General features: G+C 43.1%; 1 protein-coding gene across 1 annotated transcript in view; it reads left to right on the forward strand.

Annotated features, from left to right (window-relative positions):
• emid1 (EMI domain containing 1) overlaps positions 1 to 27,760 on the forward strand; it is a gene marked incomplete at its 5' end in the record, with an annotated part of 66,140 nt that overhangs the window by 26,710 nt on the left and 11,670 nt on the right. Inside the window, 4 exons of the mRNA XM_083904451.1 lie at positions 24,114 to 24,203; positions 24,287 to 24,348; positions 24,443 to 24,575; positions 27,691 to 27,735. Of these exons, the coding sequence (XP_083760577.1) occupies positions 24,114 to 24,203; positions 24,287 to 24,348; positions 24,443 to 24,575; positions 27,691 to 27,735 (330 nt within the window). The remainder of the gene's footprint in view (positions 1 to 24,113; positions 24,204 to 24,286; positions 24,349 to 24,442; positions 24,576 to 27,690; positions 27,736 to 27,760) is intronic.

Below are 27,760 nucleotides of genomic sequence, written 5' to 3' on the forward strand. Positions count from 1 at the left end.
TGGTCATAATTCCACTTGCGTACCACTAGAGGTACACACACCACCGTTTGAGAACCATGGTGTTAAGGTCAAAGTTTCCAACAAAGAGGTTTCTCTGAATCTGATGCAAAGTATTTGAAGAAAAGGTCGTTCTATAAAGCGAGGTGAAGTTTAGTAAAGAATTGTGAATATGTTGAAAAATAAAACAACATCATTTTAAAAAAAATTACACAGCAGTAATACTAAACGTCACAGCTTTTTTTTTGACAAATTAAAACACTGCTGCGGTTGCTTAATTCGCTCGTCGTGTTTCATGTGTTCATGGAAAAACCTAATCTCTCAGAAGTGACTTTTATGAATCAATTAAAAGAGAATAAACAGAGAGTGGGTTAAGAGGATTATGAGCTCATCAGAGGTGCCATTGGTGGTTTTGGTTGACGGCGGCATGTTAAAGTCCTTAATAAGCTGCCGCGCTCTGTACTTTTAACCTCTGTTTTCTACAGAGGAGGAGGAGGCGATGGGAGAGCAAGCATTTGTTTTGCTCATAAACTCTCTTTTCTCTGCTGCGTCTTTGAGCGCCGCATTTATAATATACTGTACTTCAGACAGTTTTGGGCCCCGGAGTCCGACAGTGGGACACATCCATCCGTTTTTTACTACGGCATTAAATGTCTGGAGGGATCAGGTCAGTCTCAGCCAAGACCTCCAGGCCTGTTCCAACGCACAAGCAACACTGCCAGATATCAGCAGTGAAGACGGGAGGACAGAGAGGGAGGATCCACACACACACAAGCAGGGGGAATGTGTTTAGTCAAGAAAGGCCAGATGTTTTATCTCAGTGTGTATGTGTCGGCGCGTTCCGCTCACTCTGATGGAGGAGTGTTAATATGTGGAGCTCGGCGTGTTGCCACGACTGTTGTGACAAGGAATACTTTGATAAATTACACCACACTAACTGTGTCTGTGGGTGTGTGTGTGTGTGTGTGGGGGGGGGGGTTAGACCTGAAAAGCCATAAAAGACAACTTCCTGTATCCGTCGCTCTTTGATAGTCTCTCAGTTGTGAGGCATTATGATCGGACACATGATTAGAAAACCTATCCTTCACCTTCTCTGACTCTGACACATAATGGTCTCTCCATGTGACACCATTATGTGGTCATTATACAGGCGCAAGGATTACATCATTACAAAGGTAGCAAAACTATGTCAATGTCAACATCATTGACCTGAAACTAAAGACAGTTTCATAGGAGTTATAATGGAAAGCTGTCTTTTTCACTAAACATTACATTAGAGTAATTAATAATGGTGAGACCTGTGTGGTCTTTGTGCTTTGGAAACAACCTGGTGTGATGTAAGATTATCTCCTTATTGCCATTGTTATTATTACCACAGCAGATAATATTGCCTCATAAATAAGACGGTATAACAAAGTGACTACCATGTTGTTACTCTACTCTAATGGAAAGTGTTACCACTAATATAATACAACACAGACAAGACAGGTTACGGTCAAAGGCAGCACATAAATTAATTCGGCTTTTTTAAAAGGATTTTGAATTGAATTTTCTAACGTCCGCCAATGAGGTTGTGTGTTTTTGGCCATGTTTTTCTTGTCTTTCCGTTTGCCTGTAACTCAAAAAGTAAAGGACACATTTGGATGACTTTTTCGGGAGATGTAGGTCATGGCCCGGGGAAGTTGATTCAATTATTAGATTTTGGTGATGACATGGATCCGCATGCAGGATTTATCCTTAATGTGTATTCACACTGAAGGAGACTGAGCAGCCTTGGCAGAGGTTTGCACTTCCTGATCCCTTTTCTCTAGTTTTAGTTTCATGTTTCTGCCAATTGTTCCATTTTCTGCAGTGCATTATGTTTGAAAGCAGCCATTAGCGTCCAGTGTCAGTCACTGTTATGATTCAAAAATCAGATCATCTTGAGACACAGATGAGTGAAACGCTGATCTGGACTTAGAAAGACATGAGAGCTTCTCTGGTGTTTTTCCAAGAAGTGAGTGTAACTGAAGACAGTGTTGTTGATTTCTACACTGCTAACGACTGCAACCAAACATTCTTATATTATGTGCACCAACGCATTCAAAATCTGTCCCCACTTAAGAATCATGGCAGAATTATAAGCTACAGTGAGAGGCTTAAAATGTAAAAAAAAAAAAAATTCTGCTGGGTTTGTAGCTGTCTCGACAAGACGTCAAGCTTTGTACAGGAATTGACTTTCGCCGTTGAAGAAACACCGTCCGGAGGGTACTGCCGCTTTTTTGTCACCCCCAATCAGCTGACTGTTGTGGGTCTCGCTCCACCCCATGGGAAGGGTACCGAAAAATGGAACAGTTGGGGGCGTTTTTTTTGGTATTCTTCCTAATAGACCTACCGAACTACTGAATAGCCACCAGGGATAAACTCCACCTTTTGGAAAAGGAATTGGAAAATGAGCCAACTTTTTACTTAATGGTCTCAGTTGCTACTTTCAGCTCTTCAGAACATCAACGTCAACTGTGTGAATTGTGGAAAAAATACATGATACAGCACATATGAGTGAATTCCAATGTTAATGACAGCTGTATTGTCCAATAGGAGCCTGGTTCCGAGTGTGAAAACTCAACATGGAGCTGGTCAATGTGCAAATCTCGATGCTTAAGAACAAGAGTTCAGATCCTTATGGGTGACATCACGACTGGTTGCACTCGGTACAATCAATAGTATCTGAATTTATCAATGAATTCTGTCAACTTTTAAGATACTGTCAACAACTAAATGTCATTTTAGTCTTTCTTAAGACTTTTTCTCTCAACATATGATCTGCTACGTGACCTTGAAATGTTCCTACAAAACCCAGAACCACTACAAACCTTCTATCTATTTGCTTATTTTCTTTTATTACTACTCTACTCTTATCTAATCTTCTAATCTACTGCTTGGTAAATCTGTGCTAAAGGCAAAACCATTTCTTTCCTGTGTTTCGTTTTATAGACGCAATTAGTCGCTTAATCAACCATGAAAAGTGATTATTTACAGCCTTGGCTTTTTAAAGGTATAGCTCCAGAAAACACTGATGTGACTAAAGTGTCTGCTGTAATGAAGTGCCTACTGTAGAGTTCTTGAACTTATTATTTCTTTTCTTTTTTTCCCCCGATCAGCAGTTTCTTACAGTGAGGGAGTGCAGAGGGAGTGCAGGAAACGCAGTTGTAGAAAAACTTTGTGAATGCCAGCAGGGAGGAGTTTGAAGGGGAGTCTGTGTTCCTTTGTAATGCGGCTCTGAGATTAGGGCTACATCCACCACGTCACCCCCTACTGGAGCCCCGTAGGGTCGGCCGACCCCTGTCGACCTCAAACTGTGATCACACAGTCCGTTTTATTGGCTGACAGGAGCAGCATGATTGATGGCCCGGCATTGTTAGCTTCTCGTTTTGGGCCTGTTGTTTCTCCGTGCTGTAAATGCTGTGACGGCTCCTCTGCATTTTGATCCGTTTCCACACTCCTCTGATCCTGTAATCTGCTTCCACTCCCCCTGCATGACAGCCTCTCCTCTGTGTGTGCTCGCTTTCATCCTCGTGTGAGTGTGTTCACACAGTCGACTCTTGTCTGTGGGCATGTTGTGTTGAAGTACCTTTCAGAGATAAGACCCACATTCTGCTGGGACGGCAGCGGAGCAGAGGACGAGGGAGTGAAGACACTGGGAATAGAGGCGTTGCTTCTTCCTCCTTTTCTTCCCTCGCTTATCTTTACTCCGACAGTTTTCATCATCTCCCCTCTATCATCCCCTCGATCTATCTTCAGCAGAGGCAGTAAATTGCAGTGTGCCTACAAACCGTGAGAGAGTTTTCTTGGTCTTTAGCTACAGAGAGACAGCGAAGTGTCACATTAACACTGGAGCACTTCATCACCTAAGCATCATCGCCGGCTTTGGCAGACGCGGGGAGAGAAGGAGCTGGAACGCAAAATAACTCGGCACCAGCGAGAGCTTTTCAGGGCTGAATCATCCAGCAGCCTCCACTTGTGCGTTTATAGCCAAAAAGTGAGCAAATTTGCACATCTGCTGTACAACACCAGAGCTCTCATTCTTCAGCTCATCCATGCTTGAAAAGTACATTCAAATAATGTTTACGATATCAAAGTCTACAGTGGCTGTAGAATTCTTCTATGGAGCTGAAACGCTTTTTAGGATGCATATTATTTTTGTGTGGATGTAGACTAAGCAGAAGAAAAACAGCCTCTATCTCTCGTGCTTCAGTTCCTGCTCATCTTTACGTCATCATCCCTTTGTGGATCACACATAATTATCTCCAATGGTGCAAAATACAAACAATCTGTGCCCCCCCCGTGATTTCCATCTGTTGTATGAAGCAGACATGAGACAGACCCACATGTTGGAAGTAACACTGCCCAGACCTCAGGTGTTGTCACTGGCTGTGGGTGTGGGGGCAGAGATAGAAAATGTCCACACCTGTGCAGAGGATTCACGAGATGCACAAAGGGCCTTGATGGAAAATAACCTTAGTTTCATCTGTACTCGCAGAACAAAGAGTAGGAATACAACATCAAGATAACACACGACAGCTTAAGCAGCGTACCCACACAGTCGATTTTGTTGTTGTTTGCCTGTCGTGATTATGTTTATCAGCAGGGTGCTGAAATCCTCTGAAGGTCATTTTGTTTACTTCCCAGCAAGTTTCCAAAACAATGCTCCACGTATGCGTTTGTCCTCTGGATTGAGATGGTAACGATTGCTTTGGCTTCACATAGATTAGCCTTTGAAATTCCTCCACGCTATTTTTAGTATCACCTACTGCCCGCTCCTTGTGTGTCTGTGTGTGTGTGTGCTTATTTCTCATAATTATTGGAGCATATCTGAGGATATTCTCAGTTTATTCTTTGTGATCTCACCACGTTAACCCTGCTCTTTGCCATCTCTGTGTATTTGTCTCGTTGTGAGCTCGTTTGCTAATCCTTACTCTTTACACACGTGACAATGAAGTCTTCCTCTACTACCTCTGGATTAAAGGAAACCTCCTGTTTTTCCCTTCCAGGGTAAAGGTCAGACAGTGTGTGTGTGTATGTGTCTGTAGAGGTGTCCTGAGGTCACAGCGGATCAGTCATCATGTTTGTTTTGACTGTCTTCTGTTTTGATGGATGTAGGTTGAGCTGGTGTAAAGCCCCGCTGTGCTTTTTGCGAGGGAAAAATGAAGTCCAGATTGCTGCACAGTTGCTCACATGCATGTTTCATTTAAGTCTTCCTCATGAAAGGCGTCTTATACTGTGTAAACTGTGGGCTTTGACGGAGGGGGAAAACCGTCTTCGTTTTGTAATTTGCATTTTGTGTTTTTGTAACCTCAGTGAGCTGTGGTGCGGGGTTTATGTGCATTAATGCTGGAGTTAATGCCTTTCCTCCTGCAGGCCAGCCATCAATCAGCACTGAGTCAGTCAGCGCTGGGCTGGATTAGTGCAGCTCTGACCCCGGCCAGGTGTGTGTGACCTGCATCAGTGTCTCACATCTTGCCTGAGGTGTTGTGTTCCTCCTGATACCTCCCTGCGACTTCACCTGAGTATGGGCTCACTGTTCCACATGCTGTCACCCTGAACCCCAAAAAAAAAAAAAGTCCAATCAGCTTTGATCCCACCCTGCGGCCCCTGGATGTAAGTGAGGTCTTATCCCCACAAAGCCTTAGAAAGACACAGAGGAATGCCTGGCACACAGCACACCATTCACCCGGGGATTAGACTGAAAGGAGCTCAGCTTCACACAGTCATTTACTCCACTCACTCTGTGGGAGTATATATACATGTGGCTTTGTGGTGTGTGTATGTGTGTGTGTGGGTCTCTACATGTATAAGTAGAAGACCTCAAATGAACAATTGAGACCATTGACTCCTCGGGAAAATGTTGACTGACATTGTAAATTAAGTGAGAAGAGCTTAATTTCCCCATAGACCTCCATGCAAAATTGACTTATTTTTGCTACAATGGGAGTCGCCCTCTGGTGGCTATTTAATATATGTTAAATTCCTGATTGACTTCACTGAGGAAACCGTAAGACTATAGTCTGTGATCTGGTTTTGAATGAAGTTCACCAACATCTAATCATATATCTCTTTGGCATCACCTACATACACTACCATTCAAATGTTTGGGGTCACCTATACAATGTTTTTGTTTTCCATTAAAAGTCACACTTTTATGAGAATGTGAGAGATGGTTGCTGGAAATGGGCCTCTATACACCTATGTACATATTCCATTACAAACTAGACGTTTGCAGCTAGAATAGTCGTTTACCACATTAACAATGTATAGGGTGTATTTCTGATTCATTTAATGTTATATTCATTAAAATAAACAGACATTTCTATGTGACCCCAAACTTTTGAACAGCAGTGTACCGGATTTCCCATTGAAAGCTCTAAGTGAATTATAGCACAACCCTGTAACGAATGACGACAAATATTTACAAAACAGGGACGAGGACATCGCCGAAACTTGGTTTCGTTCATGTTATGTCTTAGATTTATCCCCAGTAATTCCCCCCCCTGTAATGAAATAACGGTCTGTTAATTGGTCCATCTGGAACCTGAAGCAGTTTACTAAACATATGTAACCCCGAAATCAACAGCAGATCACCATCTGGTTTGATCACATTTTTAAAGAAAGAAAGTGAAAAACACAGTTTTTGCTGTCTTTCGTTAAAGCCTCATTTGTGTGTGAAGAAATAGTGAGTGAGAAAGTGCCGTCTGTCAGCGCACTGATGCAGCAGTATCAGGTTGGATTTGTTATTCATGTCACAGATGAACAGTAGTGTGGTCAAGTCTCTGTCACCGTACGTGTTTTAACAGGTGCACGGTTACACGGAGACGTGAAGTGATGTACAGAGTGATGATTAGGTTTTTGCATTCGGAGACAGGGAGGCAGCAGTGTCTGCAGCAGACTCATCAATCTTTACACCGTACCTGGACTCTGGAGGGAGTGATGTTAATTCTGGCACTCTGCCCCTGCTTTGAGAGTTTAGCCATACGTGACTGCCCGTATGTGACAGAGCTTCAGTCGGTTGAGCTGTCACAGAACTGTTGTTTTTTTTAAAGTTAACGCGCAGATTTGTCAAACCTTTCATGCCACTGCACAGAGCCCGACCAAGACATTAGCCAACTTTGGGCACCATGACCACCAGGGGGCCCCCTAAGGCATTTCATCATCCTATATTTTATTTCATTTTATTGTTTGTGAATGACGATAACCGTGAGTCTTGTTGTCAGACAAAAAGTCCTGAACATATTCTGTTCTTAAACCAGTTTATTATCAAGTATTCTCATAGTATATTATAATGAGGTGCTATTTTGGTGTTGTTTATAGTTTATTTTTTGTAGCTCTTTAATTGTTGCACCTTTGCAATATTTTTTTTGTATCAAAACCAGTCAAGTCATTGTCATGGTCTACTATTATTTTATTTAGTTACTTTTTTCAGTAGGCTGACACTGTATTCGCCTCTCAATATTGTGCCGTTTCACAGTCATGAAGTTCATGAAGTTCATATAAGATGCATCCCTGATGTCCTGTTGCTTGGTTACTGCTCATTTTCATAGCCATATGCAGTGTAAAGGACCTTTAATACACATATATAAAGTAAAAAAAATCCCAGCCAATATTACATAACCTGACCCAAAACATTATAAATTCCCTCGTTCTGTGATCGGCTGTTTTGACTGTGCATTATATAGCTGTGATATAGAGGGGAAAAGTCACTGAGGGCATCATGTGCTCTAAAATTGAGAAAACATTCGCAAAAGAGTGAAATAATGAAGTCAAGAATGACACAGGCTACAATTCAGAAACACATCTGGCATCTCAGATTCAGCAGCTGATACGACAAAAGCGCACTCACGTCACCACACGTGCCACACGCCAACAAACTCATCACTGAGCCTAAACAGGGATTGACAGAGCGAAAAATAAAAATCCTCTGTCTTTACAAACATTATCTATAATTATAACAAAAAAAAAAGAGGAAAATACTGGAAGGAAGAGCTATTTTCCATAAATCACTGTGCAGCAGTAATGCCAAGTGTGTGTATTATGTGTGTGTGACACGATGGTGTAACCATGGTGTTGCTACAACCGTGACGGCTCTATCAGCGAAGGATCTATTGGAAGAGATATGTCTGATTACTTTAATTTCTGTTGCTCTCTGTGTCGTGAGAATGTTCTTGTAAGTGCTCCATCTTCAGTAACACACTTTGACGATCAACAAGTGAATCAAAAACTGCCTCGTTTTATTCTGACGTCCTGTGGCAAGAAGTGTGTATTGTCTGTTTGTACAATCCTGTACCAGAAAAATGGAGATGAAACGCAACTATGGGTCGTATATATGCAGGAATTACGACCCACAGGTACGTGAAGTATGCAGACACAAAAAACTTTTAAATAAAGTAGTCAATCCAAAAAAAACAACAGCAAGGCTGGGTAAATGACAAGGTCAAAGGAAGTGGGGGGAAATAAAAAGTAGCTTTGAAAATCAAAGGAGGCAGGCTGGCCGGAGCAGGCAGGGACAAGAAGGGGCAGGTGAACCAGGAAAAAATGAAAAGCCAAATAAGTTACCATAGCTGGGCTCAAAAGCTGAGAAGACAAAAACACGTAGGTAAAGACAAAACAATCTGGTGAATACTGGTGAGCTGGTCCAGGCCTTTAAACAGGAAGAAGTGAGTGAGTCAGGGTGATCTGCAGCAGGTGAGCTGGAGGGAAACCAGGTAAAAGGGGTTTCTTCGGTCAGCCTGCAGGGACAAAAGACACGACAGACAGCCGTATAACAGGAGGGGAAAGGAGAGGAGGAAACAGGAGGAGAGACATATACTATGCAGATCCTAACAGTAGCTTTTCATTGGCAACTAGCTTAGTGGTTAAAGCAGTGTACTTTGGTGTGACTGACATGGGTTCGCCTCCCATGTTAGATTTTACCTTCTGATACCACATCATATTTTTTAAGTCATTGTCTGTAACTTACAGCCTGGCCCTGTCTTTTCTTTAGCACTAACCCTAACCTCACTAGCACTTGTACCTAGTTGAGCGGCAGATGGGGGAGTTTTCATCAACTCATGAGCACAAAGAGCTATGTGGAAAAAAGCCCTTATTGGCATTAAAATGCGTTTTCTGTGATTGCATTTGGATAGCACCTGACCACTTGTAAATACAGGTATAAATTCATCCAAGGCACATTGAGGACAGATTTTCAAATGATCTGCCAAACCACTTTGATGCATTGTGATCAGAAGTGTCTCTAGTGCGTCTCTACCTTGTCTCCGCTCCACCTACAACAACTACGTGAGTGGAAATATTGGTGGCCCCGAGCACAGCTAACATGAAAGCGGTCTCCTCTGCTTTTGTCGGGTTTTCCGCTTGTTGAAGTGAGACAAGTTCTTAATTTGGTGAGAGATTGATATGTGGCCGTGTTCAGTAACATCTGCGTCTGCTGTAATGGAACGTATAGAGAGCCAGGTCTGCAACAAAGGGCATCTTCAAACACGCGGCTGTGTGTCGGACACACAGACGCAGACTCTGTGCTTTTATCAGCCAGGCGTCCGTGTCTGCTTTGCTTTCAAGCATGAACATATCTGCTGTCGGAGAGAACCTATGCTGACTGAAGTGCAGTTACGCTTCTCTGTGTCTGCAGTGACATATTGCAAGAGCCGATGAACCCTAAACTCCTCCATATGGTTAATAAAAACTGTGTCATCTGACCACATTTGAAGGTTGGCTTTTTGTGATCAAGAGTGTTACGATGGAATATTGTTCAGATAGTTGTTCATACTTACACACAGATTCACCGAAGCCTTGAATTTGGTATTGTTTTGGAAGGATGCATGCTCTTCATAGGCAACAGATGAACCATTAGTGACACACTGAACTTATTGAACTTGATACGTGCTGCTGTTCCTTAGCCATTGTTAGCATTCATGTCTCAGAAGAGAAGTTTTTCCACTATGATTGGCGACTTGTCTTCATCAAGTGCTCCTCTGTCCTGCGGGGGTTCCTCAAGGTTCCATCCTTGGCCCTATTCTCTTTTTTTTATTGCCACCTGGTTCAACCATATCCAGACATGACTTGTCGTTTTATTGTTATGCTGATGATGTTCAGATTTATCTATCTTTGCAGCCTGACCAAAGCGCTTCACAGTCCTAAAGTCTTACTTGACTGCATATCTGACATCAAGCAGTGGCTGAGCCAACATTTTCTTAATTTAAGTGAAACGAAGACGGAGTATATTGTTTTTGGTTGATACTGGGGTGCCCTATTTTTTCTCAGGTGACTTAATGTATCGTGTGCTAAAAGGATATTATGAAATGGTCGATTTTTGCCTGCCACATTTTTATTTTTGCTGTTTTAAAGAATCTTTGTAAACAGAGTCAGCCCAAATAGTGCGTGGAGAGAAAAACATTTTAACATATTAAAGACATCTAGATGTCCTAAGGTACATTTAGATATCTAAATAGCGTTGAGCTTAAGTGTTTGGTTTTATTGTGGAGTTGCACATTTAGTGCACGTTTGCACATCTGTTCTCACTTTTTAAGACCAAAGTCATTAAACTGCTTTACTTGTTTACTTGAGCGCTTCACTTTGACTACAAAAGTGCAGATTAATACGCGGCTGGTTTTATAGCCAAGCAGAAAGGAGAACTTGGCTGTAAAGTCAAGTGCTGGGGTATTCCTGAGCAATGTACCCAAATCCCCCATTGCTCATTAATTGAATAATTGACCCCAGCCACGGGGAGGCATCCAGTGTTCTCCTTGTGCCGTTCCCAAGCCCAAATAAATGGGAGGGTTTGCGTCAGGAAGGGTAAAAATGTCTGCCAAATCATACGTGTGGACCATCCTGTGTGGCGAACCCTAGAGAGGGAGCAGCCAAAAGACAAGAAACACTTGGCCATTTTTGTGATTTCACTTCCCTCTATTTAAAAACAAACATCTGTGAGTAAATACCAACTATAATTAATGCATTTTATAGCGTTATATTGGCTACTCTGAGGTGGTGGGAGGGCGGCCCCCCAAAACAGATTCAGCTCAGGGTACCGTAAAGGCTCGGGCCGGCACTGATTGTTAGATGAAAAAAAACAAAAACTGATGAAATCTTACTTTTCCTCTCAAGCTGCTTCCAAACAAATTTCTCTTCTTTCAACAACAGTTTAAAAAGTGAATTAATGCTTCGTTCGTGGAGTCGTGACCTTGAAATTTTACTCAACAGTTTATGTTTCACAGACTGTTTATGTTGGCAGTCACGCGTATTTACAATGACAGGGGGAATATCTGATGAGAAGACGTTACAAATAAAAAATTCTTCTTACAGAAAAACTCCTCTGACTGAGCTAGTTCTCTTTAATAGAATGTGGCAAAAAACAACACTGTGCTTCTGCTATTTCAGCATGTGACATGGAACATTTTCTTCTCCCAGACGACCCTCTGAGCACGGCCGAATACCTCCACAGTAAAGTGATCCAATTAGGCTTTTGAAGGCAAAATGGAGATTAGGGTGCTATATGAGACGCCCCAAAGGATAGTGACAAATCAAAAGATTTGTTATGGTAGAGGAAATGGACAGCGCTCTCCAAGAGAAACTGAATCATAAGGAAAATTGAAACAATAGTGAAGAAAAATTTGGCCTACTTCTGACCACACATGTCTGCTGTTCTCGGTTCATTTATAGCCCTGCAGAGTGAGGCAGGTTTATGGTTTGCTATTGAAGCAAAACATTGTCCTAAGGGGAACTGGAATCTCTGCAGTTTGGCAGCCGCGTCCTGGCCCTGGACGGTCGAGTGCAGTCACTATCACACAGTCACTGTGTTGGATTTGGACCGCAGCGTTTTTTTGTTTGGTTGTTATGGATCCTGCTTCACGGTTGTCAGAGGGGACATCGATTGCTTTTTATTGTTTACATGGGTGGTTAAGGAAAAGTCCTTTCTTGAGATCTTCTTAACAAGACATAGTGTTTGACTCTGATGTGTACTTACGCACAAAATCACACCACTTGTAAGGGGAATTACATGTGGCCGACGTGGCTGCAGGCCGGAGCGTCTGGACAAAATAAAGTGTGATTGACTTGACGTGGCCTTCACACGCTGAGGGCATAGGATTGACTTACCCAGCGTGGAGGTCGGGCAGGAAATTTGGCTGAAGACTTGTGGATTGGCCTGCGCTGTGCTTGGCTAGAGTTTTGGGCAGAGAGCTGCAGCACTTGACAACCTCTGTATTGTAATGAACAGGGTCATAGTAAAGGTTCTGTTGACCAGGAATTCAGAAGCATGTTTTCATAGAGTCCAGCAGCGTGTAAAAACTCTACATCGACGTACGCTGCTCCTATTACAGTTGGCGGTTTCAACGTCTATGTATTGATTGGTTTCTGACACAGTGTTTGGATAATGTTTGATCCTCCCTGTTCTTTTTGTTACGTCTCATCTTTCACTTTATTAAATTGTGAGTCTTGTTTAGTCTGGACGCCACTGGTTGCAAAAATAACTTGTCCGATAGTCGTCCGACTTCCTTGGTCAAGTCAATCAGGAATTGAAAATATAATGAATAACCACTAGGGGGCAACTCCGCTGGTTGAAAAATGATGTCTCTTAAAATGAAAGTCTGGAAAGTCTCAACTTTGGTAAATGATGTACCCATTTAGTGCATTTAGTGAAAATCAAAGGGATTTTTAAAAGGATTTTAGGTTATTTTGGGTGACATCACTGTTTAAAACATGATGGAACGTGAGATGCCATCAATATATTTCATTATAACGAACATTTAAACTGAGTATGACAACTTAAAGATAAAAAGGTATGTAGTACTAAAGAAAAAGAGTCTTCCCTTTACAGTAGGGTTATATCAACCATTGTCAGTCATCTTCTAGAAAAGTAAGATCAGGGGTTTTTTTTACAGTTACAACACCATATGCTAGCAGACGCTGTTGTGCTACATTAAGTTTCCTAAGATCGTCAGATATTCCCAAAACTATTAAAATAGGTTCCAATATCATGGAGAAAAAAATTTAACATTTTATACCAGTAATTTTGTACTGGGAAAATTCGAATAATGTAATCTGTGTAGTTTTTAAAAAATTATATTAAGCAGTATCGAGCATTAATAGAACGTTGATGGATGTGCTCCAAGCTCTCCTCCCAAACACTAGGGAGTATTAAGGTACCAAGCTCTTTTTCCCCCATTCCACCTTAATTCTGTCCATTTTGGGAACGCAGGTGCTTCGTGGAGTCGTAACTACGCCTTTGCAGTCAAAACAAAATCATCAGTTTACACTCTTGACTCCTGACCTATTTTTTTTACTTCCTATATTTTGTTTGCTTGTTCTACAGCTGTATTTAGCTCTTGCTACTGGTTTTCACCATAGCAACGCTGCCCTGCTCTTAAAATCTCCTCAGTAGTTTGACGTCACAGAAATGTACCTAAATAAGATCTGAACTGTAATAAAGCAGAATTATCCTTAAAGGAAAACCAGCTGCACATGCTATTCGTGGTGTTTGCCCGTTTTTAGTCCCCAGTGCTTATAGAGTGCAAACTGTTAAACAGCTCAGTACATGATGTTTAAATCGTGTGTAGTCGGCGGCAATAACTTTGCTGTTAATATGTTGTCATACATGTGCGTGTGTGTGTGTGTACATGGGAATCTAATTCTGGTGCTGGTTGTTTTTTAGTGCTTTTGTTTGTCAGCCACTTGTGGCAGCGCGGTGGCTGAGGGTAGAGGGGTTCAATTCCTGCGGTGTGTGTGTGCGCGCCGCGGAGTGTTTTATAAGCAGAGGTCAAAGACAAGATGGGGACCCTCCCTGCCACACTAAAGCAGCACAGGAGGAGCGTGTGGTTTCATTCAGTAAGTCTGCTCTGTTTTTGCTCGTTGCCTTGGCGACCGCAGCGAAGACAGCGATTGAGAGGGACGGGACAAAGGTTGTACATCACAGGATAGGATGCCAGCCCAAGTTCATTGGAAGGGAGAGTGTCGCCAAGGAAAAGTTTACAAAGCAGCGTTTATTTGGGTCAGCCGGGGTCACTAGGGAGGAGCGCGGCCTCATCCGCCCTTATTGTGTCTCTCTTAATAAAAGTAAAGGGTGGGAGCTGCATCGTCAGCTTCTGCCACACACTTTTATTGGACATCTGCTGCTTTCAACTGGAGGGAATATTTAAAGAGAGAGAGAGACTGCTGGGGTTGGATTTTGTAGCACAGCCCGTCTTGACCACATACAATCTCGAATCAGCACGCTGCAATTCAACAGATGTGCCCACCACTAATTTTAGCCACTTTACACAGACCGCAGCATTGTTTGCCGCTGTCATGGCACGGAGAAAATCGTTTCCATTTTTCGGTGTAGTGAGCAGCATTTGGCGTACGACTGAAACACGCAAGAGTCGTTCCGTTAGCATAAAATGAACTCAGTAATCTTATTTTTCATTTGCTAAAGTTGATCTAAACATCATATTGTCGGTGGTTTGCTGCCTCTCCATTGCTGTGGTGGACATACATTACATTTACAGCTCTCAGTGTGAGGCGTGTTCCGGTTGATTTAATGCGTCACAGACCCAAAGAACCTCAGCTGGTGGCTAGTTGGTCTCCGTTGGTCTGTCCAAAAATACACTACTTTACAGTGTTTTTCTGCCGTTTGTCTTCTTCATCCGTGTAATAACTTCCAGGTCAAGGCTCGGGGGCGCGTGTGGTTGAATGCCGAGGCCAGTTTGCGTCCAGTTTTAATTACTACCTGCACTAGAAATTTGACTCCCAATCTCAGTATCTGGGTGGGTTAGTCCAACTTTCAATTTAGTGCAACATGTCGGGCTGAACATCCATCCATTTGCTGCCACTTTATCCTCCACATGAGGTCAGCTGAGACATAGGGCGAAAGGTGGGGTACACTCTGGACAGTTCACACCTATGGTCAATCTAGAGTGTCCAATTTACCTAATCCCCAAATCTGCATGTTTTTGGACTGTGGGAGAAAACTGGAGAATCTGGAGAAAACCCACCACATAGGAGGAGAACATGCAAACTTCATGCAGAAAGGCCCTTAATCTACTTTTTGCTGCAAAGGCAAGAGTTCTAACCACTACTCCAACCGGCTTACTGCAATTTTCAAGTCGTCAAATTACCATTTTAGATTAAATATTGTCCCGACAGACTGACGAAAACATCTTGGTTTGTCACGGAACTGCGCAAATATCGTTTTAAAAATGTGATTCAGATGAAAATGAGAATAATTATGTAAAAAGTACCATTCCCTCTCATATCGTGAATCATATCGAAATTGCAATTTCTGACAATATAATGTACAAAAAATTGTTCAGCCCTGATGTTTTTAAAGTCTGGTCTTAGTCAGAAGAACACAATTATCCATTTTTTTTCAAATGTTTGGTTCATGTTCTGAGTTTGTTGTCCACTTAAATGGCCACCAGTCATTTAATTTAAAGACAGACCACTTGACGCTCGTACAAACTCTAATTAAGTGCTTAACAAACAGCGTGGGCTCTGCTCAGTAATTAGAGGTGAAGGTGCTGAGTGAGTGTGAAGCAAAGGTCAATTTTCTTGTCATGTGCTCTGTACGAGTGCAGGTATTCTCAGGCAGTCCGGACCAGTTGTGGCTCTTTCTCTTATGAAGAAATCTTTTGTAGAGATGATAAGCAGGAGGCCTTACGGGCAAGAGGTTACGTGGAAGTTGAGCGCTGCATCCTGTGCAGAGACGTCTCCTCCACGGCTGTCTGTACCCAGTGGGTCCTGTCACAGAATGGGAGTACATACATATCTGCAGGCCAGACAAACACCCCCTGTCAGCAGACCACACTCACCCCCACCAGTGAGAGCGTTCAGCTCGGTGCTGCTCTGTAATTACACACCACCTCCTGCTGGGGAAAGGGGCAGGAGGGGGCAGCCAGACCCTGCCACTGACATCAGCATCACTACAGGCATGTGCTGTAAAAACAGAGAGTGGAAGAGATAGGGAAGCAGCGAGTGAGAGGGGAAGGTGGCGGTAAAGACGGCCCCGTCTGGGACAGGGAGGCGGGCGGGAGACCCTCCTCCTTCCTGTGAGAGATTAGAGGCCGTGTGCGTGAGCGCATCTGGAGGAGCTGAAAGGACTGATGTGAGAGTCGGCCAAGGTGAGGAAGATGAGTGACGCAACTCACACTGAACTGGCCTCTGTAGCATTTATCTGTGTGTGTGTGTGCACTGACACCATGTCTACTCATATTTAATAAGCAGTTATTAACTGCAGGAAACGGCATCTGATCTTACTGTGAGTTTCAGACAGCTCCAAGATTTATGTCCTTCCTCAAGTCAGAGTTTTTAGTATTTTTCTCCAAGTAGTTGTGTGCATGCAAAACATACAGAGTTGGGGATTAGGTAAATTGGCCATAAGTGTGAGTGTGAGTGCGAATGGTTGTTTGTCTCTGTGTCCCTGTGATGGACTGACGACCTATCCAGGGTGTACCCCGCCTTTCACCCTATGTCAACTGAGAATGGCACCAGCGACCTCCTCATGTGGAGGATAAAGCGGTAGAAGATGGGTGGATGGGTGGATGTTGAATTTCTAAAATAGCCAGATAAACCTCCCCTCACCTCCTTTGCTGCATTCTCACATGAGCTCGCCTTGACGATGGCTGGAGAATCTCCATAGCAGGTTGTGTGGACAGTTGCATTCACACATACAGGTGCAGCCCCTGTGAACAATCTCCAGATAATCCCCACAGATTAGTGCATGTCTGAAAGCATTTTACAACTACAGTGTCTCACTCCCAATGGCATAACAATAATTATCACAGAAAAAGCAGTATAACATATTAGTATTGCTTCAGTTTTGACTCAGGAACCAAAAAAAGTATTTGAAGAAATGACATTTTACATCATTTTGAAGCTGATATCTGAGAAATAGAATGCCTGAGTCCATAAGTACATAAATAATCTCTGTAGGTGCAGTAACAGATGGAGGTCTGGTTAGAGTGACGTGGAGAGTCTGTGCGACGCTACCTCAGCGTAAGTGTCTGTGCTGCTGACTGATGAGGTGAGATGTGTGTACATGAAGTGAGAACCTTTCTGACCTTCCGTGCTCTCACCTCAGAGTCCTGGCGGCCCAGAAGTGTGGGTTTCATTTGTCGCGGCTCGTTCCAACACCTCAGCGAGACTTATAAAGCAGCGCAGATGCAGACTGGCTGCACTTGTTTTTCCCACTTAAACCTGGTCTGAAGGTGAGGATTCAGTCTCTCTCTCTGGTTTCCTCTGGGATCAATTATCAGACTGATTGTTACAGCATGGCTGCACTTCCCTCTCACCTGTAATTACAGCTGAACCTGTCCAGTGGTGTGGGCCGTGCCACACTCGGGCTGAGAGGTGGGGAGGCGGAGTGGCTGCTCCGAACGGAAGGAAATGATGAAGTGTGTCCCACGCTTTGAGTCAGACACCTTGTAAAAGAAACCTGTGACCCTGGGAAAGAACAATAAACAACGGGATGCAGATGCATGTTTGCACTGGGCAAGAAATTAACAAGAAATTGCACATTACAGTAAAATTCTTTAGTTTTAGCTGACCTAATTGGAGCAGCTCCTCAAAATGAGACGTGTGTTTACATGCGTGTTAAAAGTCCAGTTTTAGTCGGACTAAGACGATAGTCTGGTTTTCTTAGAGTCACGTCAACACGTTAGTCCGAGTAATATCATATTCTTAGTTGGACTAACATACCGAGATATCTCGATTCAAAGTCTGATTACTCCAACATGTAAACGCTTAAATGGACTTAATCAGAGGAAGGTCTTTTTCTATTCCAACATGACATAACCCTAATCCAAGGACTATAAAGACATGGTTTAACTTTGAGTTTGGTGTGGAAGAACCCCATTGAGCACCTTTGGGATGAACTGGAACAGAGATTGTGAGCCAGGCCTTCTCATCAGGGAACATCTGACCTCATAAATGCTCTACAGAATGAACGGACACAAACTCCCATCGATAGAAACACTTTAAAATATTGAGGAAAGTCGTCCAAGAAGATGTGTGGAAGCTGTTATAGCAGCAAAAGGGGGGACCAACTCCATATTAAATTACTGTATATGTATTTGAATACGTCATTACAGTCCCTGTTGGTGTCATGGTCCATATAGTGCATGTGTGTTTAACACACAGTGATTAGCTGTGCACACATTTTCATTCTCTTGCTGACAATATAAAATAACAAAAACCCAAGCACCTGCGATAAACTGCTGAGCAGGGACATTTGTTGAAAAGAAACTGCTCCTTTTGCTCCCGACTACGACTTTCACTCGCTTCACTTTGTGCTATTTTGTCTCCAAGGTGATTTATTTACCAAACAGCACTTCTTTTGAATCCAAGAGTTTGAAAACTGAGTGGTCGGTGAATTACTGCTGACATCTGTACTTTATATCGATGCAGCGGTTCTGCACAATAACCTGGTTTAATAAACTTTAATTTATTACACACGGAAAGAGAGACAGGAGAGAGGAGAACAGATTGAAACAATCTCAGATTCACGTCATCTCAATTTGTCTCCGTTGGATTCGAAAGTAGACAAAAGGAGTGATTCGCTCAGCAAACATGTGCTCCGAGTTGCCACCTTGTTCGGCTTGGCTTGGTTTACTTTGAGGGGTACAGTGTGTTCTACAAATGGAAATGGTGTGCACGTGCTGAACTAAACGCAGCAGCAGCAGCAGCAGTCTTCAGTCAGTTTGAAGCAGCGCAGAGACAAACGCCTCCTCTTGTTGGCTGTCAGCACCTGGTCACTAACGATGCTGCAGCGCTGAGCTCAGCTAATTGACCAGACAGAGATGGATCACGACCTTGCGCTCTGCTGTGTCTGCTCGCCGCCGTGTGCGTGTGTGTGTGTGCGCCAGTGTGTGTTTGTGTTCACAGCTGTTGCCAGGACTCGTACTGTATTTCTCCCACATAGCTTTAAACTCTGAGATAACACAGTTAGGTCTGCGTTATGCTTTCCGTATCCCACGTCTGCTAAAGGCCACTGTGCATTTCTGCATTTGCATTCACGCCTATTCATACTAGAAAGAGGGTTGACATCAGTCTGGCTGTCCGCACATGTGTACTCCATCTCATATTCCATTCCGCTAGGGGTGATTTCTCCCTAGGTGTGCGCCCCTTTTCGTATGTCCTTGTATTCTTTGAGCAATGAATAACACGTGCCGACGCCGGCAGACTTCCTCACATAACCTCAGTCAAGCATTCTTGCTTGTCTCTTTTAACCAAAAAAAGAACATGCCACCAACTGGACTCATGTGGACTCAATGTCTACATCTCTGTGGAAATGGGGGATGATGGAATTTATGCCATGGGGAACCAAGTGGACCTCTGTTGACACATGGATGCAGAATATTACCAGCTTTATACTCTAGAAAACCATGAACCTTAGTGGATTGTGTGGTAGAATGTACATATAAGAGAAGAACAGAGGTCTGACTGGTTACACTCCTGGTGGGTCCTTAAGACCAACGTTTCTGCAGAAGCAGAGTACAAATAATCCTGACTAGGTGATGAGCTTCGAGGATCAGGCCATCAACTGCAGCTGAGGGTCTAATATGTGCTTAAGAGTTGTGGTTGGCAGAGGCCATGCTGTTTGTTTTTACTGGAGAGAATGACCTTTGTTCAAATATACAATTTGTGTGTGCGCTTGTGTTTTTAACCTCTTAAAGCCCTTTTTTTGGCATAAACACTGACCCTTGTCAGGGCCAGTAGTCCTCATGTAGTGCTGTCAGACACACACAGTTCTGGTTCTGGCTCTGGCTCCGTCCTGGAGTCTCAGAACCTTGGTGATTTCTGGCTAAACTTGCCTGCGTTCACACCAGTTTAAGAAGAACAAAAGGGGGAGTGGTTACTCTGCGTTACTCAGGTGGAATTAAACACAACACTGGCAATAATCAATATACTTTCTGCTGATGATGTCACCCTTACCCTAACCCTAACCCTGGTTCGTGAGGCAGAACCAACTATTTTTTGGTTCCAGCTGAGAAACAACGCAGTGGTCGGTTCAGATTTGGTTCAGGAAACAGAACTGGCACTGCACTGAGACCAAACCATGTCCTGATGAGGCATAATTGTGGTTAGGTTAAGGTTAGGGCTAGGCATTAACTTGTTATGGTTAAGGTTAGAGATAATGCTTTGTTTAAGCTGTCCAAATCAATGGAAATCAATGCAGAGTCCTTGTGTGTGACACGTCTTTGGCTCTCACTCTTGTCGTACCAGCAAAGACCAACAATAATAGATTTAGAATAAAGCTGCCATTATTGTAACGAGTACCAGATTCATGATGTTCTTTTGGAATCCACACTGAAAATGAGTCTCTGTTGAGTGTTTTCTGTTACATTTTCAAGGGTTTCCCTCTCCTGGACACGTCCCACTTTGGCGTGATTGTGTTTCACTCTGATTCTGATTGATTTGTCTGAATTGACAGCCACGGTCAGAGATATTCTGATCTCAGTTAGTGTGCTGGTCCGTCCATCTGTGGCATTGTTGTGATCCCAAGAAAGTCTTGAGGGGAATTCTGTAAATTTTGGCAGGAAAAGGTTTCACTTGATAAACTGGTGTGATTTCAGTGGTCGTGCATCAAAGGTCAAGGTTGCTGTGACCACAAACACGAATGCCTTGTCAACGTTTTATCCGAAGAACATCTTGAGAGAATATTTCAGCAAATTTGGCACAAGCATTGACGAAGAGTCGAGGATTAACTGTTTACATTTGCACGGCCAAAGGTCAAGGTCATGGTAGCCGCACAAATCTTGTTTTTGGCCTCTTCGACGTTAAATTCCTTCTCAGTCAACATGAGCATTTTTTCACGAGCCTGGAGAAAAAAATAGTGTGTAAACCCGAAAAGGCATTGGTCAGCAGAGGCATACAACCGCTGCACGGTAATTCTAGTGTTTCAGAGATATGGGATGTGCTGTTTTTCATTTTACAGGCCCGGTGGTCAGTTCCTCGTGTCCGTCAAGTAACACGAGGCAAAGGAAGTAAAGACGGTCCTGTCTGGGCTACGTGTGTGTGTGACTTTTGCCACCGCCTTATAGAGACTTAATGCTGTAAAAACTCAGAGAAATCCAATCCGGAGAGATGGAACGAGAGACAGAGCTGATGTCAGGACTGCCCTGACCCACTGAACTCTCTGCAGAGGTATTTCTCTAATAAAGAACTCTGACTCAGTCACTGATTAGGGCCCAGTGCAACACAGGGGGGCAAAGGGTCAAATACATTCACACATTTCTTTGACACGCCCCCCCCTTCAAACCCCCCACAATTCCCCATTGGGGCAATTAGCCCACTGAGAACAAAGAGTGGATACAGTGAACCGTGTCCATCAGGGAGCGTTCATTAACTGCGATGATGCTTTTGTTGGCCAAAAGAGCAGCAGATCACACTTCATCACAGCCGTCCTCGCTCTTCAAGTCTTACCAAACACATCGTTGATGCACACACACACACACACACACATGCACACTACAGGCAGTGTCATCAACAGACGCTGTCACATGAGAACGCAGAGTAAGACAAGCCCTGCAGGATTTGACATAATGTTGTTGCAAGACGGGGAGCGTGTAAGAGTTGTGCGTGGGAGACCGTTGTCCCTGTGCCAAAGCTGGCTTTTAATGCTTTGTACAATAGCTGGTGTGTGGGTGAGGAGATCTTGGCTCTCATTTTCTAAAAAGGGAGAAAAGGTGCTGTTAGGTGGGGAGTAACGAGGGCTCCATTTCCTCTCCAGATCCACCTTTTTTAATTGAATGCAGCCATCTAATGCAATCCAAAACCACACTGAAAATGTCCCTGGCATGTTTGTGTACATGTACACACATGCACATTTCTCTCCTCTGTCTTCACAGTCTCTCCCTGTGTGGACAGATGTGCAGTACAGACAGGTGAAGAGCAGTTCACAGTGTGTGTGTGGTTGACATTGTTATCAAAAGGTGGAAGAGTTCTACTCAACCTCAAGTGCATGCCATAACATTTCACTCTCGGGTCTTACATGGTTTAAATCCATCTACACGTGTAATCCTCCTGAGAAATACCCAGAACCCAAAACAGTGAAATCATGAGTGCAGAGGTTGAGGAGGGGAAATTATTGGAGCGCTCTCAATTTCATCTAAACTATGTCGACTGCCGGTCAAAAGTTTGGGGTCACTTAGAAATGTCCTTATTGGGTTAGGGTTAGGGTTAGCCCTAGTAGGTAGTGGTTTGCCCTAACCCTAACCTTTGACTATATTTTCTATTCATTTTGCAACTCTTTTGATGAATAAAAGTGTGACTTTTAATGGAAGACACAAAATAATTGTATTGATGACCCCTTTTGAACTTTTCCTGCTCTTCCCGCTCAAGAACATTTAGTCTTTTATCCTGACAATAAGCTCTGCTCTGTAGTGAACGGAGACGGATTATGGCATGTGATGTTCCAATAATCGCGGCTGTTGAAGAAGATTACCGTTCTCCTGCTCCACCTCAGTGCAGTGCAGGTGTTATTTCGTGGCTTCGTTGAGTCGAGCACTTGGCGCTGACCGCAGCCGCTCGCCGCTGAATGGAAAGATGTGCGTCCCGGTGGCTAATGAGGTGCTGAACCCAGACTCTTGTTTGCATCAGGAGCACCTGGGTCAACCAGAGCCAGACCAGGCCAGACAATGGAATCAGTCTAGCATTTCCCTACTAAGGTCTCTGCCCATTCAGGATATCCACAGTCCAGGGACACAAACTCCCACACTTCATAAAGTGAAGGCAAGACAGAATGTGAGCCGAGTCTGCCCATTCTCTCCGCACAAGGAAGCTATTGTTTGTCTCGACACGCCCTCTCTCCCAGGCCTTCCCATACTACCCTCTGTGAAGAAACAAGGTTCAAGGAAAGCATCTTGGAAAAGATGCAACATGTGCAACATTTATACGAGAGAGCACAATGTGCAGCTGATTTCACTCTTCACTACTTTAACTTTATGCAATCTTTTTTCCTGGTGTAATACTAAGAAGCTGTCCTGGAAAAAAACGGCGACCCACTGTCAGAAACTGTGCGGGGGCGATCTCTTGTGAAACACGTTGTATTACACTGGGGTGATGACATGATAGTAAATTTTAGGGTTCAGATCAGCCGAGGATTGTCGACACACACTTTTTCTCTCTCTGTTGTCTTTACAAACTCCTTGCCGACGTCCACTCACTCGCTGTAACCATTGCGTAATTCCTCTGATATTTTGAATGATTAATGCATTTGCATCACTGTAATATTTCCTTTTATCGTTTGTCAGCTAATGTCAGAACGAGCAATGATTCTCATGATCATATAATCATCAGAAAATTATTTCCAGAACCTGCAGGAGGTCATCAGCCTGCATGGCTCAATCTACACATTTCATGTTGAACCTTAGGGGGCTTTATATAAGATATGCAGCTAGAGTTTAAAAAGGATACTGCCGTCCAAATTAAAAAATGTTGCTAGACCTGGCCAACAGATAAATAAACAACTCCTAGGCTGATTTAAACGAGACATATTAGGCAAAATCAACTTTTTAATAATTTAAAACTTATATTTGGGACTCTGGAGGCCTTATGAGTAGGCAAAGTGTGAAAAAGATGACTCACTCATGTTTTTGTGGTCCGGTCGCAGAAGTCTGCAAAGTGTTCTATTCTTGGCTCCACAGTGCAGCACAGAGTTCTACACAAACTTCCAGCCTCAGAGGATTTACGTGTCCAGTGGATACATTTTATATATGACGGCAATGTGCCGCCTCGAGTCGGTAAATGATGGCTTTTCCAAATGCTAACTGCTGTTAGCTGCCGGAGCCTCAGTGACGCTGACGTAGTTTCCTGTGTCTCATTTGCATTTAAAGAGACAGGCACTCAAAAGCGAGCGTTCTGAACAGGGCTGTTTTGGCAGGGTGATTGAACTGCTGTGGTGCTTCAGTGTTATGGTATTTTGACCAAAGCATGTCACAGACATGTTCATTAGGACACCAGGGAACTAGGTTAACTTGGAGAAATAGGGTATAATATGTCTATTTTAAATATGAGATTCTTTCCATTTCATCCCCATCATGCAGTGTGTATGAACCGATACCGAACCTTCCAGTTCCAACTTCAAGAGAATGATTTCCCGTTGTTCTGTGCTCTTGTTTCAGACCCGGGGAACCAGCTTGTAGCTCAGGAAGCTGTAAGGAAACCATCGACACTACGACGGCCGCCCGCACGCACAGCAGAAGCAAACTCTAGTAAGAAGTGTGACACGTCTTTGACTCTTTTGCAGCACAGTGGCAGGAACACACTGAGGTCATTATTTTCCTGTCTTTTCCAGACTGTCTCAACTGCAGCCGCGTCACGGCTCTGAGTGACAGACTAAATTCACTGGAGGCAAAGGTAAGAGAGAGAGGAAAGAATATAACATGACACGTCTGCTTTCAACAGGGAATGTGCTTGTAATTGTCCAGTCGTGTGTTTTATGTCTGTTTAGGTCCAATTACTCACCGCCCCGGCCTCCACATCGCATCGCCACACTCAGGTTAAAGGAGGAACTGCACCAGAGGCCTCATTACGGACCGGGGCTGTTCCAGCGCAGGGAGCTCCTGGTGAGCAGGGACCTGCAGGTGTGTATACTATGTGCCAAATACTATGTGCCACCCCTGTTGTAAAGCAGGGGTCTCAGACTGAAATTTGGTCAGTAGGTCAGTCAAGTGAAAAAAAAGTCAAATATTTGGAGTAAAAATATCATATTTATAGTGATATTTCACGGAATTTCAAAATAAAAGTGTTTTTTTTATGTGGAAGGATAAATAATTCACAAAATAAATGTAATTATGATCCAAAATGAATCTATTAATAAAAAAAACATTCATTATAATTTCATATTTCCGCATGAAATTGATTGGGGTGCCGCATGTGGTCCGCGGGCCGTAAGTTTGAGACCTGTGTTGTCAGGATTTTGTGTTTTGATAACTGAGGGAGAAAGAAGTTGCAAGCCACTGTGACAGCACCCCCGATCTTTAGAATCGTTATCATCACAGTCTTTGATTTCTGTCTTTGAAATCTGTGTGATTTTGAATCCAGAACCCAACTGGTTGGTGATTTTGGTTCCCACTTTGTTTTGTTGAAAAATAATTATGCAGTTTATCAGTAAATGTTTTTATCTGGTTGGCAAATATATTTTATGTGTTATTTGGATGTTCCCCTTATGTTTTGATCAACATTGGTCCAAAATGGCCATCACTCTGTGTTGACAAAGACCCAAAACTAGATCCATTCCTTCTGCAGGAAAAATGTTCACTCATGTCATAAATCAAGAGATCATTTGGCTCATTTTCTCACGGAACAGACTTATTTTTGCCGCCACAGTCGTCGCCCCCTGATGGCCTTCAGGAGAATACAGGTTTCAGGCACGTTCACGTTGGCTTGAGTCTCCAGACTGCGAGACCACATCCATTTTTATATACAGTCTGTGGTTAGACGTCCGTCCTCGCAGCAGCAGCAGCAGCTCTTTTTCTGCCCTCAACCTGCTCACCTCTGCTCGGATCATTTTTCCCTCCTCTACACACACACTCACACACACAATCATTTCCTTCACTAAGGTCTCTCTCTCTCTCTCGTTTGTCTGCGCTGCTCACTTTCAGCACTCACTCTGCGGCCGTGTGGAAAGCGAACACTTCAGAGCATGAGAGTCCTCTCCTTCCCTGGCGTCCGGCCCAGCGCTGGTTGCAGCTAAAAACCCCTGCTGCAATTTCAGTTTTAAATCAAGATATAACCAATATGTGTAGGGTTTTTGGTGGGACAATCTGTCATGTTACAATTACTCTGGAAAATTAGAGTGTGCCGTGTGTGAAGAACCCTGTGCTATCTGTAGCAACGTCTGAAACCCCAGCCTCACAAAGTAATTTACTGTACAGTGAGCAGTAAAACGAGACTCCAGGCACAAAGAGAGTCACACGGCAGTCTTGTTAGAAGAAAGTGGCGTGGACACCCTACTGTTAAATTCATGTGGGCGCGATATTTATATATAATCTGACAGTCATAAAACACACAATGACATTAAAAAATAGCAAACTTTATACTTCAGAAACGCGGAGCAAAGGGGGTTTACGGCGCTCTTTTCTGTCTGCGGCCGTCTATTTTTGAAACGACCACCGAATGAAACCAAAACCCTAACATCTTCAGTTCAGCGGATCATTAATCGTGACTGACCTCGGCAGAAGACGTCTGACAAAATCTCCCACATCTGAAGAAGAAGAAAGAAATAGACAATTTAAAATGTCCCAAAATGTATTAAACACATTCATTCTACCCTCACACATCATTTCACTCGGGCTCACTTCAGGTGAGGTGGCACACAGTTCACATTCAAAAGATAAATCGTATCATAATTGAAATAAATATTATATATATATAAAATATATAATCATTAATTACCTACCAGCTTTATTCAGAATGTAAATGAGAGTTTTGATTATATTTTGAGCCTGATTTATGACCAAAGGAAGAAATAATTAGATTTTAGTGATCGATAATCTTGTAAATTTGAAGATTGTCATGACAGTGTGTGGGTAAACGGAGTGGACTTTGCGTAGATTTGTCCTTTCTTTATAACAGGGCTGTCAAACATATGGTCCACAGGTCAGTACCGGCCCACTAGAGGATCCAATCTGGCCCGCAGCAGAATGAATTTGTGAAAATTTCGCAGTATGATTACCATGTTTTTCAGTTCCAGATAGCTGTGACTAAATGTTTTGTGCCTTTTGTAGATCCACTGTGATCTGTAGGTTGTCATACACATGTGTAAAATGGTAAACTGCAGCGTAATATTGTTGAAATTGCACTTGTTTTTCGCAAGAAATGTCAAGATAAGATAAGATGTGCCTAGGGATCAAGCAGCACAAGAGTTAGAAGCAAATTGCAATCCAAGATAAAGAAGAATGCAAATTTAAAGTAAAAACAAATTAGTATATAGAATGAAAATAAAGAAAGCAACACTATACATACTGTACAGTGTGCAAACACAGTATAAGTGTGATGGTTCATGCTTTTTTAAATAAAGTACTTGTAATAATACTTCAGTGTGGTTTAATGGTTTAGTGTATTCATCATCTCCGTGGCATTTCTTTTAAATTTAAGTCACTTTTTTGTCCCTGAAATGCAGCTCGTCTGTCACACGATCCGCTCGCCTAGTTTTAATATTCCCAGGCTCACATGACATCATTTGAGGCATTAAGTAAATCTCACACGGCTCACTCTGTGGCCATTTAAGGCTTAGTTGGTGTTTTTTTCTTTTTTTTAAACATATGTAGTGTGACTTCTCAGGTACTGGAAGCAGAATGTGATGCATACAATTGGGGGGAAAATTGGAGTTCCCCCCCTTTAGCTGAGAGAGGCCATTTAACCTGTCTTCATTTCCAGGAATCCTTGTGGGCTGAGTCACATTACTTTTGTTATTTGGAACAGAGATTTAAATCACCCTTAATAAAGTTATAAACAGATGATAGTTAGTTTGGTTTTTGCTCTTTTAACCTGGACACAACTCAGAAAGTTGCACCTCATCCCTCAGTGGATTTTTGAGTTGAGCTCAGATTTTGTTCCCAGAGCTGCATCTCTCTCTCTCTCTCTCTCTCTCTCTCTCTCTCTCTCTCTCTCTCTCTCTCTCTCTCTCTCTCTCTCTCTCTCTCTCTCTCTCTCTCTCTCTCTCTCCATTAAGCCGTCTCTGTGTTTTCATTGCAGGTCCTCAGGGTGAAAAGGGGAGAGATGGGCTTCCTGGCAGAGATGGTAAATTGTAATTATAGTTGCCTTT

This window comes from Microchirus variegatus (genome assembly GCF_963457635.1).
Source record: "Microchirus variegatus genome assembly, chromosome: 18".
In the NCBI taxonomy this organism is placed as follows: domain Eukaryota; kingdom Metazoa; phylum Chordata; class Actinopteri; order Pleuronectiformes; family Soleidae; genus Microchirus; species Microchirus variegatus.